The 16,628-nt window shown below is 40.4% G+C and overlaps 1 protein-coding gene across 1 annotated transcript; it reads right to left on the bottom strand.

The window, feature by feature from the left end:
* Nucleotides 1-7,115: 7,115 nt before the first annotated feature.
* Nucleotides 7,116-10,476, bottom strand: LOC311065290 (toll-like receptor 1). The gene is made up of 3 exons (XM_084085547.1): nucleotides 9,161-10,476; nucleotides 8,817-8,934; nucleotides 7,116-7,618 (listed from the first exon to the last, which is right to left on the bottom strand). Exons 1-3 carry the CDS (start codon nucleotides 10,356-10,358, stop codon nucleotides 7,408-7,410), a joined length of 1,527 nt encoding a protein of 508 aa, XP_083941673.1. The 5' UTR covers nucleotides 10,359-10,476; the 3' UTR covers nucleotides 7,116-7,407.
* Between the last annotated feature and the right edge of the window lie 6,152 nt (nucleotides 10,477-16,628).

Here is a 16,628-nt window from a genome sequence, read left to right on the forward strand (position 1 = left end):
AAAAGCAGCACATGTTGTAAAAGTTCCAGGAAGTGATAGCTGGTAGAACAGTTCCAGGAAGTGAGGCTGTGGGGGTTCCATTTTGGGAGGTAAAGACTGTTTGTTGTGGTTTGACAAAGAGACTCTTTAAACTAAAGCCTACACTGTAATCCACATCAGAACTTTAAACCATTGAATATTGTAGTGGATAAACTTTAAGACCTGAATAAGGGAAGCTTGGTCCAAATGAAGAGGATATTCTGATGGTGGGTATCATCAACAAACAGAAAACACACATTCAGTGAATGTTCAATTCCTCTGTAATGCAAGGCACCAAATCACAAACAATGTGACAAAACATCCTGGATTGTAGGGAGACATAATCATTGTGATGGAGCCTCTACCCTCCTCCAGCTCTGATACCACTGTGATCCACCACAGTGTTTTGTATTTGATTACAGCACCCTTATCTTTTGTTCTTCTTTACATTGTTCTACATCCACAGCAGTTCATTAAAGCAATAAGCCACAAGAGGCTGTGGTTTACCCTGGAAATGAGAAGTGAGGCCCGTCACGGAGCACAGTGCTTCAGACTTCTCTTATAGCTGTTCTAACATCACAGTAAACCACAGCCTTTCAGACCCTCTTATAGCTGTTCTAACATCACAGTAAACCACAGCCTTTCAGACCCTCTTATAGCTGTTCTAACATCACAGTAAATCACAGCCTTTCAGACCCTCTTATAGCTGTTCTAACATCACAGTAAACCACAGCCTTTCAGACCCTCTTATAGCTGTTCTAACATCACAGTAAACCACAGCCTTGTATGGCTCATTTCTTTTCTAAAATGGTTACCAAATATGGCAACATGAAAATCATAGACATATCCCAATTAAAGGATTTAACTGTTTAAAAGTTTTTAATAATTTCAGTATCCAGTTTCTGAGGCTGGAAGGTGGAGGGAGAGGTTAGAGGGACGGGATGAAGCTGTTGATTGGTTGCTGCTATTCATAATAATAAATGAATATTGTAATATTATTAGTATTATTATTGATTACTGGTTATTATCATTCTATGCCATAAGAAAAGAAAGAAAAAAAGAAAGAATGAAAGTCAATTCAACATAATACACAAATTGTGTTGCCTCTTTCATGTGTGTAAATGTGGTCCTCATACTTTTTTCATGGATTTTACAGTGACACATCAGACAAATGACGCCCCCACCTGGCCATCTGGATCTCTCTAGAGCACCATTCACTCTCCAGGTAATGATGGCTGATCACACAGATGGTCTTTCTGCTGCCATAGATGGCATCTGTAATGTTCTCTATGATGGGTGCACCTGGAAACAGATAATAAGGGATAATAAGCCACTATAAGCTAGACAACACAGAAAGAGGTACCTGCTTCCAACCGTTAGTGACACAAAAAGACAGATCTATTTAGATAAATACTGCATTACTTAGAGACAGAGAGAGGTTTGTACCTGGTAGGAAGTCTCGGTGGTGCAGACAGAGTCTCCAGCCCTGCTCTCCCTCCAGCACTGGAAGCATTTCTCTGCAAACCCAGAGCTCATCGTGAACGTTGTAGGAGATGAAGGCATCGTAGCGCTGAGGAGACCCCCTCTTTCTTTCCTTGGCATCATGAAGGAAGGCCAGGAAGAGGTAGTAGGTATAGAGAAGATGTGACCTCAGGAAGTGGTAGGTGAAGGATGTGAGCAGAGTTAGCACAATCGCACAAGTGGAGGAAAGGAAGCAGATGAAGCTAGTGTCCACCCAACAGGAATGATAGTCAAAGGCCAGAAACCTGGTTCCCTTTTTATCCAGAGGAAAGCCACAAGTATAGTTATGAGCAAATACTACCTGTGTTTGATTGTTGTTCAGCATCCACTGCTGAAAGTCAGAATTAGAGCAATCACAAGCTAAAGGGTTGTCAGCCATGTTAACATATTTGAGAGCAGGGAGGTAACTGAACACAGAGACATTGATCACCACCAACTCGTTCTGGTTCAGGACCAGCCAAGAGAGTCTAGTCAGGTTGGCTTGTGCCAGGAAATCCAGAGACTTCAATTTATTGTTGGAGAGATCGAGAGACTCTAAGTTTTGTATTGGGTCTAATATCTCTGGGGACAGGTATGGCATATTACCGTTCCTTAAGGTAAGAGTCTTCAGCTGTGGTACATGCTTAAATATGTCTCTGTCTGGTAGTTCATTATAGATATTCTCGGCTATAAAGTGTTCCAAATGTTTCATCATTGAGAACATGTCTGGTATTAATAATCCAAATCTAGATACAGATTGATAGGATTGTGGGCTGAATTGTATTCTAAAGGTCTTCAGGCTCTTCGGTAACTCACAGGGAAATATATCTCTAACTCCGACAGGGTTAAGATTAAAAAATAGACTAAATGTTTCAAGTTCTACTAGTCCTTCCAAATAGTTGTTGTCCCAGTCAGAGTACAGTACTTTCAGGCCTAATTCCATTTCTAAGTGCCTGAGTGATTTCAGACTTCTAAAATCTCCTGGGCTGAGCATTGAGATAACATTATTATTTAAATCCAATAATTCTAGTTTCTGTAGACCAGTCTTGAATGTGTCGCCAAATGTCCAAATGGCATTATTATTCACAGTTATAACCTTTAACTCATTAAGATGTAGAAAAACACACTGTTTGAGTTCATGTATGTTGTTGTTATCTAGATAAAGGTCTGTGAGTCTGGTTAAATTGAAAAAGTCTGAGCAGCTTAAATCAAGAATATTATTGTCACGCAGGTTTAGGATTTGAAGTATGGAGAGATTCTTAACATCGTCTGGCACTTTGGAAAGGTAGTTGTTGCCAAGGTTCAAATGACTCAGTTGTTTCATTTGTTCTATTGAATCCTTAGACAATTCATCCAGGCGACAGCCTGATAGATCCAGGTTGGTAAGCTGAGTACAATGTGACAGTGTTTCACTAAGGCTGTTTTTGTAACCCTTCACGCTGAGTGTCCTCAGGGTGGGTATTTTGCAGATAGTATTTAAGAGATCTTTGTCAATCCTTTTGTACCAATCGTACCTCAGCTGTACATTTTCTAGTGAATCAAGGCTCTGTAGAGCCTTTCTGATGGAGTTAGAACCATTCAAATACACTGTGGTTATATTCCTTAAAACATACTTTTCTGGTATGTCCCACTCCCATCCAGATTCATTACAACATTCTGACAGGTCGATTGTCTTAAGATGTGGAAATACAGCTGTTGTGATGTTGAACTTTTGTATCGACTTTGAAGTAATTCTCATCTCCCTGAGCTCATAGGACATGTTTAATGGCAGATCTTTTGACTGGAAAGACTCTAACTCATTAATTGTGATGTTCAGCACCTGTAAGTGTGGTAGTTGTAAGACAGTGATGATATCTGTCATTTTATTGGACTTCAGACGTATTCCCTGTAAGCTGGTGAGTAACTGGAAGGCAGCAGGGTTGATGAATTGGATATTGTTAAAATCCAAATTCAGTATCAAGAGGTTAGACAGTCCCTGAAACATATTGTCTGTCAGTGTTGTCAGTTTGTTATTTTCCATATTGAGCACTTTAAGTTGCACCAAAGGGACAAAAGCCCCGTCATCTACATGACTTATTGAATTAAAACTCAAATCCAAATCTGATAGATTTGACAGATGGTAAAAATCATTCCTCTGTATCTGTTGGATCTTATTGTTCACTAGTGTTAATGATATAACGTCTCTGGGAATGTCGTCTGGTATGCTAACAAGACCACGAGAATAACAATCCACTGAAACACCAGCAGAGACATTGTCAGAGTAAAGAATAGTGCAGTCTTTAGGGACATAAGCCAGTATAGGATTAAGATGAAGCGTGAACAACAGAAAGAAGAAGGAGAAACAATGGCAGCTTCCTGTCTGTAGCGTCATGGCTGTCTTCAGGGTCAACTGTCAGGTACTTTTGGTGCAGTAATTCTGCTGTGGACACTGGTTGGTGACAACACTGTTCAGCATTGATGATCTAAAGAGGATACAACAGTAAAACAGTTACAGTACACATGGAACCTTTTATTTGATCTTTAACTCTACATAGATTATCAGTCTATATTCCACATGTCTCATGTTCCCTTTAAAGGATAATAGCATCATGTGTGGACAGACTTGTCCCATGTCATTGTCATCTGGGACTCACTTACAATAACTTAAAAAAAATAAAAATGTTAACTGTCAAATGAAGCTGTACAAAGCTGAAAAAAAGAAGGAAAAGTGTCAAAACGGAACACTCATAGTCTTAGCTGTATCATCTTCTCTGTTCTGTGCTTCATAATTGCTGTACTGCCATGACAGCTGAATTTACTGCATGAATAAAGGTCTGTCTGTTAAAACCTGCATTGATAAATCATATAGTCCAAGTCTCACATTGTATTATCACTGTAAGAACCTTAAAGGCCGTGTGACCAATAAACCATCCAAAATGGTGTCTGGAATATTACACATCAAACTAATTTATTAATTTGTTGAAGCTTCATTCATACAGGTTGATGCTTTTACTCGCAGTAAAATATCGATCTCGTTGCATCTCTTTATCACTTCATAATATTGACGTTCTGTGTGGATGTAGTCATGACACAACCAGCATCACTTTGAATTCATGTGAATGAAATCACTAGATAAATGCTCCTGGTGTGTGCTCAAAGTGGTTGATGACTTTGAATCATTGAGCCAGTCCTCTCTGTGTGTGTGTGTGTGTGTGTGTGTGTGTGTGTGTGTGTGTGTGTGTGTGTGTGTGTGTGTGTGTGTGTGTGTGTGTGTGTGTGTGTGTGTGTGTGTGTGTGTGTGTGTGTGTGCCATCACATGGTGTGGCAATAGTGGAGGGAAGTGAAAGAGGAAGAACCCACAAGCGTGTGTGTGGGGAGGGGGGTTTCGGGGGTGGTCATTACTTCATTTATTTACGCTTTGCAGTCGAGACCGTGCGTGTTCGTGAGTGAGTGAGTGAGTGAGTGAGTGGGAGGGGGGGGGGGTGTAAGGAGTGCGAGGTTGGGGCTTGAGAGAGAACCTTCACCCACACAACAACCCGGCCAGTGCTGGTACAGAAACCTGAACATTATGATAATAGCTGCAATAACAGCACAATAACCCTGGCAATGTCAGGCAAGCTCATGGGGCGGCAGTGGCTCAGGGGTAGAGTGGCCGGTAGAGTGGCCGGATGGCAACCGTGAGGTTCTCCGTTCGATCCCGGGCTCCCCCCCAGAGTTAGTGTGGAAGTGTCCTTGAGCAAGACGCTGAACCTCTAATTGCTCCCGATGAGCAGGTTAGTGCCTTGTATGGTTTCCTCCTCCATCGGTGTATGAATGTGTGTGTGAATGGGTGAATGTAATGCACAATCTACTCTATGTAAAGCGCTTTGGATAAAAGCGCTATATAAATGCACCATTTACCATAACATATCACATTTTCTGCTTTTATTCTATAAATGTTTCCAGGCCTGGAATTTCGTCATTTTAGGGGCCACTTGGCTTTTGGTGTTTTCAATTTTTTGAGGGCACAAAGGCCAAATGCCAGGGCAGGAAGGCCATTAAATAAAACAAGATTTTACTCCATTGAAATAATTAATTGAATTTAAGGGTTGCGGTTTCAGATGTAATGTTTATGACTATCTGCAGTGAAATAAATAAATAAATAATGGTATTTACAATCTGATCCATGATCAGCCCTGCACCAATCAAAGTTACTGGATTGGTTTAAAGATGGGAAGAATTCAGAATCTCAACAAAAGACTCTGGTGTCTACATGACAAGAAAGAGACAGAGAAGAAATTGGTCGAATGGCTTGTACTAGAGCAGTGGTTTTCAACCTTTTTTGCGTCAAGGACCCCCAAATTGACACACATTAGCCCAGGGACCCCATTTGAAAAGATATGCCAGGGACCCCCAATAAGAGACGATTTTTACGGCTCTAGCAGTGATTCTCAACCATGTTAATGTCAAGGACCCCCATTTCTACCCGCATTTCTATCTCTGGGACCCCAATTTATATTATAAAATCAATGTTAATTTAACTCTGAGAGTGTTTGGTTCCATTTGTACACTCTCAGAGTTACAGACCCATAAGGGTCCATTTGGTTCCTATCCATCATTTAGCTGGGGACCCCCTGGAACTCCCTCAAGGATCACTGGTGGTCCCCGGACCACTGGTTGAAAACCACTGTACTAGAGTTATACTATAGTCGTTTTTGATTACGCTGTTGTTTTCAAATTATTGTAGTGTTTTTCCACAGTGTTTCAATATGAACGGCTGTGAATTACGAGATCTAACATAAGATAAGCCTGGATACATTTAGCCTATATATACAGTATACATACAAAGACTGTCAAGCTAGAAGTAAAAATAAAAAAAAACTGGTTCAGCCCTTTAACATAGCAAATACATCATCCCTATTACATAAGATATAACACAGAAAAGTCACAATGAATAATACTTTCCAGGATAAAGGAATTATATTGAATCCTACCTGAACTCCTAAACGTCAGTGACAACCATCCTTCCAGTGTTTTACTCAGACAGGAATGAAGTCTACTTTTGACCACACATGTGACCACAGCTCAGCTTCTCCTCAGATATAACATGGGGTGACAAACAGTGAAAGAGGAAGCACCCTAAAAATGCAGAAATACGTCTTGGCGAGCCGGGTGCTTCTGAGAGTTCACAGGGTGACGGAAATGCAGACATGGTACGAAGTGATATTTCACTTACAGTCTCAATATATGGTCATATATTCCTCTCACCCCATAGCCATGACAGAATTCACTCGCCAACATTCTGTTTTTGACATGTTTGTTGTAATATCCATTCATTGTAAAGAGGTTATGAAAATAACATAATAATGTACAGTACCTATTACCAGTGGTGAAAAAAGTAATCAATTGCTTTACTTAAGTAAATGTACCAATACTGCAATATAGAAATACTCTGTTACAAAAAAAAAAGTACCAAAGTATTGCCATCAAAATGTACTTAAAGTACCAAAAGTAAAAGTACTCGTTAGGCAGAATGTCCCATTTCATAAGTTTTCAAATGTATAAAATTCCTAATATTCCTTTGAAAATCGTCTATTTTCAAATGGCCGAAAATGTAGAGCTGAAGTCGTTAATGTATGTTTTGTAATAATAATCAAAATCTACAAAGTAACTAGTATCTAAAGTGTTCAAATAATTGTAGTGGAGTAAAAGTACAATATTTGCCTCTGAAATGTAGTGGAGTAGAAGTAAAAGTATTGAAAATTGGTCAAAAATGTCTAAATTGTACTTAAGTACAGTACTTGAGTACATGTACTTAGTTACCTTACACCACTGCCTAATACACAAATGAACCAGACAGTAATGCATTTGTTTTGACAGGTTGTGGGTCCATGTCCCTCCAGAACAGGCATGCTGGTGGTCTCAGGGGGTTCAGGAGGACAGGTCAGTGTGAGGTGTGTCCAGAGCTCTGCGTAGGTTCTGCCAGAACAGTCCAGGGTGCTGTCCAGCCTGGGACCAGCTCAGGTAGGTGTGTCTCTTCACCAGCCTCCTCATGTGATAGTAGGGAGACAACTGGTGGGCTGGAATGTCCTCCAGAAACACCAGGATCAATACGTCCTTCTGTTCATCAAACAGACGGTAGCTGCACACAGGAGACCAGAGGACATTTACACTCAGTCAAGTTGTATGGACAGTTTTATTTATAGTGACCAAGAGCCACAGGGCAGAGAGTTTATCTTCAACAGCTCTGAGTTTTAGCCAACATGGTTCCCCATGCAGCAGTGCTTCTCAAAGCCTGTACTGTACTGTAGGGTTTACTGATTATCATGCTACTGTATGTTAACCCATTGAGACCTGAAGCCGATTCTACACGTCTCCTAAATCTCAACAGATTTCTGAAAAACGTTTGTTTCTATATCAGTGGTGCTCAATCTTTTTCATGTCAAGGACCCCCAAAATTATATGTATTTGGCCGCAGACCCCCATCAAAATATTTTGTTCCAGGGACCCCCAGAAGCAAAGATTTGAGTTAAAAATGTTCGCTTTAAAACGATATATATTAAAAGATTTTCACACATTTTCACGATTTTTCAAAAATAGCAGATCTACAAGCTCATAGCGCGGCACTCGGTGCCGCGCTATGAGCTTGTATATCTGCTATTTTTGAATAGCCCAAAGTGTAAAAGAATGCTTTTTTTTTAGCTAAAAAAAAAAAAGGACAAAGTTCCAGGTCTTAATGGGTTAACACATTTTGCTGGGGACCCCCTGGAACCCCCTCAAGGACCCCTGGGGGTCCCCGGACCCCACTTTGAGAACCACTTCTTTACACCATCAGCTGACATGATTTAACAGCAGTGGTTTATAATCCCACCCAGTGAAATGATGGAGGAATGTGTCTGACATTATGATGCATATTTATGCATTATATTCATATAACATGACTTATGATGCATATTTATGCATTATATTCATATTAACATGACATATGATGCATATTTATGCATTATGTTCATATTAACATGTCAGTTACAATTCTCACTCTTAGATTAATGAGTTAAAATTCTATTTCAACATTCTGAATCTGTGCTTAACACACATGTGACTAAAATCTAATTACATGTCATTCTCCTGTAAAGTGGCCGGAATTGTGATGTTTTTGCCCTGGGTCACAAATGTCACGTATGTGCAAATGTACACTGACCAATACCTAAAGAAAAACAGGGGGACTAAAGGGTATAAATAAATAAAAGGGACTAATTATCTTTAAATGTATAAATTAAAATATGAATGGGGCTATAATGCTGCCACTGTAGCTGTAACATCTGCAATACTGCCCCCACCTGGCCATCTGGATCTCTCTAGAGCACCATTCACTCTCCAGGTAATGATGGCTGATCACACAGATGGTCTTTCTGCTGCCATAGATGGCATCTGTAATGTTCTCTATGATGGGTTTACCTGGAAACAAACAATACAAACATTATTCAAACCCGATTCAAAACTATTTCACTTCTTGAGAGACAGACAGACATATAGTTCCACACACTGTAATAATAATACCATTAAAGACAACACCGGTTTTCAGACAGAGAGAGGTCTCTACCTGCTTACAACTGTTGATGAAAGAAAGACAGATATATTTATATAAATACAGTATTACTTAGAGATAGAGAGATGTTTGTACCTGGTAGGAAGTCTCGGTGGTGCAGACAGAGTCTCCAGCCCTGCTCTCCCTCCAGCACTGGAAGCATTTCTCTGCAAACCCAGAGCTCATCGTGAACGTTGTAGGAGATGAAGGCATCGTAGCACTGAGGAGACCCCCTCTTTCTTTCCTTGGCATCATGAAGGAAGGCCAGGAAGAGGTAGTAGGTATAGAGAAGATGCAACCTCAGGAAGTTGTAGGCGAAGGATGTGAGCAGAGTTAGCACAATCACACAAGTGGAGGAAATGTAGCAGATGAAGCTAGTGTCCACCCAACAGGAATGATAGTCAAAGTCCAGAAACCTTTTTTCCTGAGGATATGGACAAGTATAGCGGTGAGTGTCAACTACCTGCGTTTGGTTGTTGTTCTGCATCCACTGCTGGAAGTCAGCATTAGAGCAATCACATGTGAAAGGGTTGTCAGCCATGTTAATATACCTGAGAGCAGGGAAAAAACTGAACACGGAGACATTGATCACCGCCAACTCATTCTGTTTCAGGTCCAGCCGAGAGAGTCGAGTCAGGTTTACTTGTTCCAGGAAGTCCAGGGACTTAAGTTTATTGTTGGAGAGATCGAGAGCTTCTAGGCTTGGTGTGTTTTTAAATATGATGTTTGATATGTTAGGAGTAAATAATTGCTGATTGCATTGTATTTTAAGGCTCTTCAGGTTCTTCAGTGACGGTAAATAAAATAATGATATGATTCTATCAACTAAATGAACACTTAGACTAAGAGTTTCAAGTTCATCCAGACCTTCTACAGCAGAGCTGTCCCACTTGTACAGTGCCTCTGATTCAAGGACTAAGTGTTTGAGCGATTTCAGATTTGTGAAAACCCCCTTCCCGAGGAATGAAATTTGATTCCAACTGAAATCCAATAATTCTAGTTTCTGTAGACCAATCTTGAATGCATCGCCAAACATCCAGATGCGATTGGCACTCATAGTTAGAACCTTTAATTCATTAAGATGTTGAAAAACACACTGTTTGAGTTCAATGATGTGGTTGTTATCTAGATTAAGGTGTGTGAGTCTGGTTACATTTAAGAAGTCTGAGCAGCTTAAATTATTAATTTTATTATGATGCAGGCTTAGGTTTTGAAGCATGGGGAGATAATTAACAACATCTGGCACTTTTAGAAGGTGGTTACCGGCAAGGTTCAAATAACTCAGTTGCTTCATGTGTATTATTGAATCCTTAGATAGTTCAGTCAGCTCATTAAATGCTAGGTCCAGGTAGGTTAGTCGAGTACAAGGTGACAGTGTTTGGCTTATGTTGGCAATGCTGTTAAAGCGTATGTAAAGTTTCCTCATTGTGGGTATTTGACAGGCATTATGTAAGAGACCTCTGTCTATCCACTTCTCCATATAACGCAGGTGTAGATTTTCTAGTGAATCGAGGCTCTGTAGAGACTTTCTGATGGAGTTAAAAGACATATAAGGACCATAAAAATACACCTTAGTTATATTCCTGAGAAAATACTTGTTTGGTATGTCCCACTCCCATCCAGATGTGTTACAACATAATGACAGGTCGATTAACCAAAGATGTGGAAACACAGCTGTTGTGATGCTGAACCTTTTTATCGAACCAGAACTAATTCTCAACTCCCTGAGCTCAGAGGACACGTTTAATGGCAGATCTTTTGACTGAAAAGACTCTAATTCGTAAATTGAGATGTTCAGCCTCTGTAAGCGTGGTAGTTGCAAGACGGTGATGATATCTGTCATTTGGTGTATCTGGTTGGACGTCAGACTTAGTTCCTGTAAGCTGGTGAGTGACTGGAAGGCAGCAGGGTTGATGGATGTGATATTGTTTGCATCCAAGCTCAGTATCAAGAGGTTAGACAGTCCCTGAAACATATTGTCTGTCAGTGTTGTTAGTTTGTTTTGGTTCATATGGAGCTCTTTAAGATGCACCAAAGGGACAAAAGCACCGTCATCTACATGAGTTATACAATTTTCCATCAGTTCCAAATATCTGAGACTCAGCAGATTGTAAAAATCTTCCTTGTTTATCCTTTGAATGACATTAGCTTCAAGTGTTAATGATATAACCTCTCTGGGAATGTCGTCTGGTACGCTAAGGAGGTGACGACTGTTGCATTCCACTGAAACACCAGCAGTGACATTGTCAGAGTAAAGAACAGTGCAGTTTTTCAGGAAGTAAGCCAGTATAGGATTAAGATGAAGCGTGAACAACAGAAAGAAGAAGGAGAAACAATGGCAGCTTCCTGTCTGTAGCATCATGGCTGTCTTCAGGGTCAACTGTCAGGTACTTTTGGTGGAGTAATTCTGCTGTGGACACTGGTTGGTGACAACACTGTTCAGCATTGATGATCTAAAGAGGATACAACAGTAAAACAGTTACAGTACACATTTCTTTTTCAAAACAAAACTATATGATATTTCTCATTTCACCCAAAACGTTTATAACAAATTATGACTATTACAATAAAAATAACACTGTCTGTCAGTTATGTAACATAAGAGATTTAAATAGGTTTAAATCTGAATCTGAAAATGATTTACTGATTTAGGCACTTTTTTTGGCAATTTCTTTGGCCTAAGTCACAAAACCATGTGACTTAGGTCAAAATAATTGCCTATTTTGGCCTACAGTAAGTCACACTAGGGAGTTAGGCCTTTATACTAAAAGGGGAGGGAACAGCATGATCCTTTTCAATTAGGAGATGGGCCATTTTACCAGATATGGCCAGTGTCATGAGGAGCTGACGACATGTAACCTTTTATTTGATCTTTAATTTATACGGTAGATCACTCTGTATTCCGCAATCAAAGAAACTATAACAATAACTTAGAAAATATGTAAAAATATATTATCCAGTCAGATTGAAACTTTAAAATGAAGCTGTACAGTGAAAGACTCTCCAAAGGTTATGTATGCGACTGCATGAGACCAAACTAAATAAGTCACTGAGAGGTGATGAGATTGTAAATTGTCCGACGCGCTCCGCTTAACAAAAGGATTCGCTGGGTTCAAACAATGTGTTTTAAGGGGTTAGTTAAAGGGTGCTCAAACTTATAGCAACATAATCACAGCGATCAAAATAAAGCAAAACAAATAGAGTGAATGAAGCAGTCAACAAATAATACGGCTTCCAACACCCTCTCTCTCTGTTCTCAGCAGGTGAACAGGTGATGCTTTTGAGGTAACCATGTGATCGCCCCTATTCCCTTCACTCAATCACCCACGTACCCCAAAGATTAACAATCAACATAACCAAACATAATCATCATAATAACAATAAACCCATTGATTGCAACAAACAAATTCATGGCTCCTACAGGTTTATCAAAAACGATATCAACTTTACCGTTTATATTGAAGTTAATGTTTCATCCTTATCAAATATATCCTAATACCAAATCAATACATAATTTCATACTCTTTATACTCTTCATACTTTTATTCCTTATCCCTGTGTGTTACTACCTGTTTCCCTTTTTAGTATTATTATTATTTTCTCCGCCAGGCCGAAAGGCATAGCGAGAGAGTATGTTTTACCCCCTGTCCGTCCGTGTGTCCGTGTGTGTGTCCGTCTGTGTGTCCGTCTGTGAACCGCTAATCCCCGGCACCGTTGGCCTGATCGCTGCGAAACTGTGCACACACACGCCCTGGATGCCAATTCAGAACCTCTGCCCCAATGTTTTTACATGGCCTTGTTATAGCGCCACCAGGAGGCCGATTTGTGCAAAACCCATTTTTTGATATTACTCCTACAAATTTTATCCAAACATCACGCAAATAGGTACACAGTATCTCTATAGTCATGTGATCAACACGGATCTGTCTGATTTTCCATATTCCATCCTGATTGGCTATGGTCGGCTTCCAAAATTTGCAGGATTGGTCCATTTTGAACTAAATGCCTCAATTCATGAACGCAGCTTGCGATTTCCGTGAAATTTCACACGCACATTCCCACTAGGCCGAGGAAGAAATGCCACTTGAACATGTTCAAATCAGCCTCATGGTGGCGCTATAAAAGGCCGATTTGCGTTTTTAACTGTGACTGCACCGATCGGCGTGAAACTTTGCACGCATACTCCCTAGAGGCCAAGGAAAAACATCTGCCCTGCATTTTTCACATTAGCCTTTTATAGCGCCACCAGGAGGCCGACTTATGTAAAACACATATTCTGAGATTAAGCTTTCATATTTGATCCAAATTTCACGCAAATCGGTACACATGATCTCTATAGTCATGTGATCAAGATGGATCTGTTTGATTTTTCATATTCCATCCTGATTGGCTAACATCGACATCTAAAGTTTGCAGGAGTGGCCCGTTTTGAACAAAATGCCGCAAATCATGAACGCAGCGTCCGTTTGCGGTGGAACTTTGTACGCTCATTCGCACTACGTTTGAAGAACAAACGCCACCCTTTTAACATTGCCCTATTATAGCGCCACCAGGAGGCCGATTTTTCTTTTTTGTGTTACTCCTACACATTTTGTCCAAACATCATGCAAATAGTAGGCCTACACATTATCTCTATAGTCAAGTGATCAAGATGGTTCCGTCCGATTTTTTATATTCCATCCTGATTGACAAATTCTGAACATTGCAGGCCCACAATAACCTACCTGACCTGGCGGAGACCTTTTTCTTTTTTTATTATTTTCACATTTTACAATTTAGGCATTTAGCAGATGCTCTTATCCAGAGAGACTTACTGTAAGTGAGAGATGGAATAAGGAGAGAAAGCATGAACTCTAGACAGCAAACAAGGTCAATAGAGTGCAGAGAGAACAGTGTATGAAGACACTAGGAATTCATTTTGTTTTTGTTTTTACAACTAACAATACTGCAGCCTATATATAAAACAGATAAGTCCAATTCCAAGGGTCAACACCATGCTGGCTTGTGGTGGACATTTTGGTAAAAATATATTTTTTTGCCACGGACATACAAAATGAGTGGACAACGATATTAAAGAACTAGCCCAGAATGACCTTATAACAGGTCTGTAACCAAATGGAACCAAATGGACCCTTACGGGTCCATTTGGTTCCATTTGTACACTCTCAGAGTTATGGTGGTTATGGTGGAGTTTGTACACTCTCAGAGTTATGGTGGTTATGGTGGAGTTTTTTTACACACTCAGAGTTATGGTGGTTATGGCGGAGTTTGTACACTCTCAGAGTTATGGTGGTCCTTGCAAATAAAGCAAGAACCACTAGTACTTACTGTATAGTGTCATAGTAAATCAGAGTCATACATATTCTGAAGAAAACCTGGAGACTCAGTAAATTTGCCGTACACATTTGTCCGTGTACGGACATATTGATGACCCCTGGAAAAGTCACAAGTATAGTTTCCAGGAAGAAGGAATTGAAACATTGAATCCTACCTGAACTCCTAAAACTCAGTGACAATCATCCTTCCAGTGCGTTAATAAGAGGAGAATGAAGGATCAGCTCAGCTGGCACCTCAGATGACAAAGGGTGCGTTCGGGAATGCGCACCAGGAGCGCACTCACATATTAGTTTGTATTGGCCAGTGTGCTCAGCGCTATATATCCCAACTCACCCATCAGTGAGAGAAGTGGAAAACAAAGCACCGTACCAATGCAGAAGTACTTCACTTCAAAGACAATAGGACATAATTACTGTGTACAGTATAAACAACACCCTCCCTTCCCCTCCTCTGTGAGGACAGACTGGATGTGCTACATTCCAGACGTTGTACCGTATTCATTATTGTGTTCACAGCAGTGATGGAAAGTAACTAAGTACATTTACTCAAGTACTGTACTTAAGTATAATTTTGAAGTACTTTTACTTTACTGGACTACTTACAATTTTCAGCACTTACTTGTACTCCACTACATCTCAGAGGCAAATATTATACTTTTACTCCACTACAACTGTTTGAAAACTTCAGTTACTAGTTACCCTGTAGATTTGTATTATTATTTCAAAACATTGACATTAACCACGTCAGCCCTGCATATTCTGGCTATTTTCAAAAGGTTTTCATATGTTATGAAAACTTGAAATGGGACATTCTGCATAATGACTACTCTTACTTTTGTACTTAAATATATTTTGATGCCAATACTTTTGTACTTTTACTCAAGTCAATTTTGAATTCCGGACTGAAAACCTTCTCCTCCTCTGCGAGGACAGACTGGATGTGCTACATTCCAGACGTTGAAGGAATTCACTGTGAATGTATTTGTCATGTTACCTTTCTATCTCTGCTGTAACACACACGTTTACTATCAAGTACTGTGTACTGTATGAAAGGAAGAAGCTTGTGAAGGGTATTGGTTGTGTATTTTATTTTAATTAGTGGTTCTGAAAGTGGGGCTAGGGGGTGTTTGAGGGTAGCCTGGCATTGGCCGGACTGATAACGTGGATTCACTCTCACGTTCCTCCCCGGTATCAGTCTGGACTTGGGCCCATTCCCCACAGGAAGCGAGTATGAGAAATCAGAAAATTATTTTGATGTTTTTCACTGTTGTACGGACAGCAGTTGAAACGCAGTCACTGATTGGCCCGATCATTTTCTGATTTCTCATACTCGCTCCCTATGGGCCGAAATCCAGACTGATACCGTGGAGGAGGAACGTGAGACTGAATCCACGTTATCAGTCTGGACAATGCCAGGCTAGTTTGAGGGCGTTCCAGAGGGTCCCCAGCTATGTTTTTGACAATTAGGAAAGAACCAAATGGAAATTAAAGGTATGTATGGGGGGGGGGTTGTCATGGAAGTCCATTTGACCACAGCTCAGGTGATACATTACATTACATTACATTACATTATTACATTACAGTCATTTAGCAGACGTTTTTATCCAAAGCAACTTACAGTAAGTGCATTTAGGCAAGAAAAGTACTAATCACCAGAAGTCTTAAGTGCATTCTCTTCTAAAACAAGCAACTAAGAGTATGCCTAGCACTAAGGTAAAAGTGCAAGATATCAGCTATACTTACTTTCTTAAACAGATGAGACATATAGGAAAATCAAATGAGCAAGAGCTAAAACAAATCAGTGTATCAAATAAACGAGATTCAATAAAACAAGAGCTCGTACAACTAATTGACAACAAGTAGGCCACGCATAGAGGAAGGGTAGTGTTTCCTGAAGAGGTTGGTTTTCAGCCTGCGGCGAAAGATGGGCAGTGACTCTGCTGTCCTGACATCAGTGGGGAGTTCATTCCACCACTGTGGGGCGAGAACAGAAAAAAGCTGTGACCGTGTAGATCGACCAGAAGGACCCTTGAGGGACGAGGCAACTAGTCGCCCCGAGGTGGCAGACCGAAGTGGTCGGGCAGGGGTGTAAGTATCGACCATAACCTGGAGGTAAGAAGGAGCTGTTCCTTTCACTGCCCTATAGGTTAGCACCAGGGTTTTAAACTGGATCCGAGCCACTACGGGGAGCCAGTGTAGAGAATGGAGAAGGATGGTTGTGTGGGAGA

Source organism: Gymnoscopelus microlampas, assembly GCF_963454915.1.
Source record: "Gymnoscopelus microlampas genome assembly, chromosome: 18".
Lineage (NCBI taxonomy): Eukaryota > Metazoa > Chordata > Actinopteri > Myctophiformes > Myctophidae > Gymnoscopelus > Gymnoscopelus microlampas.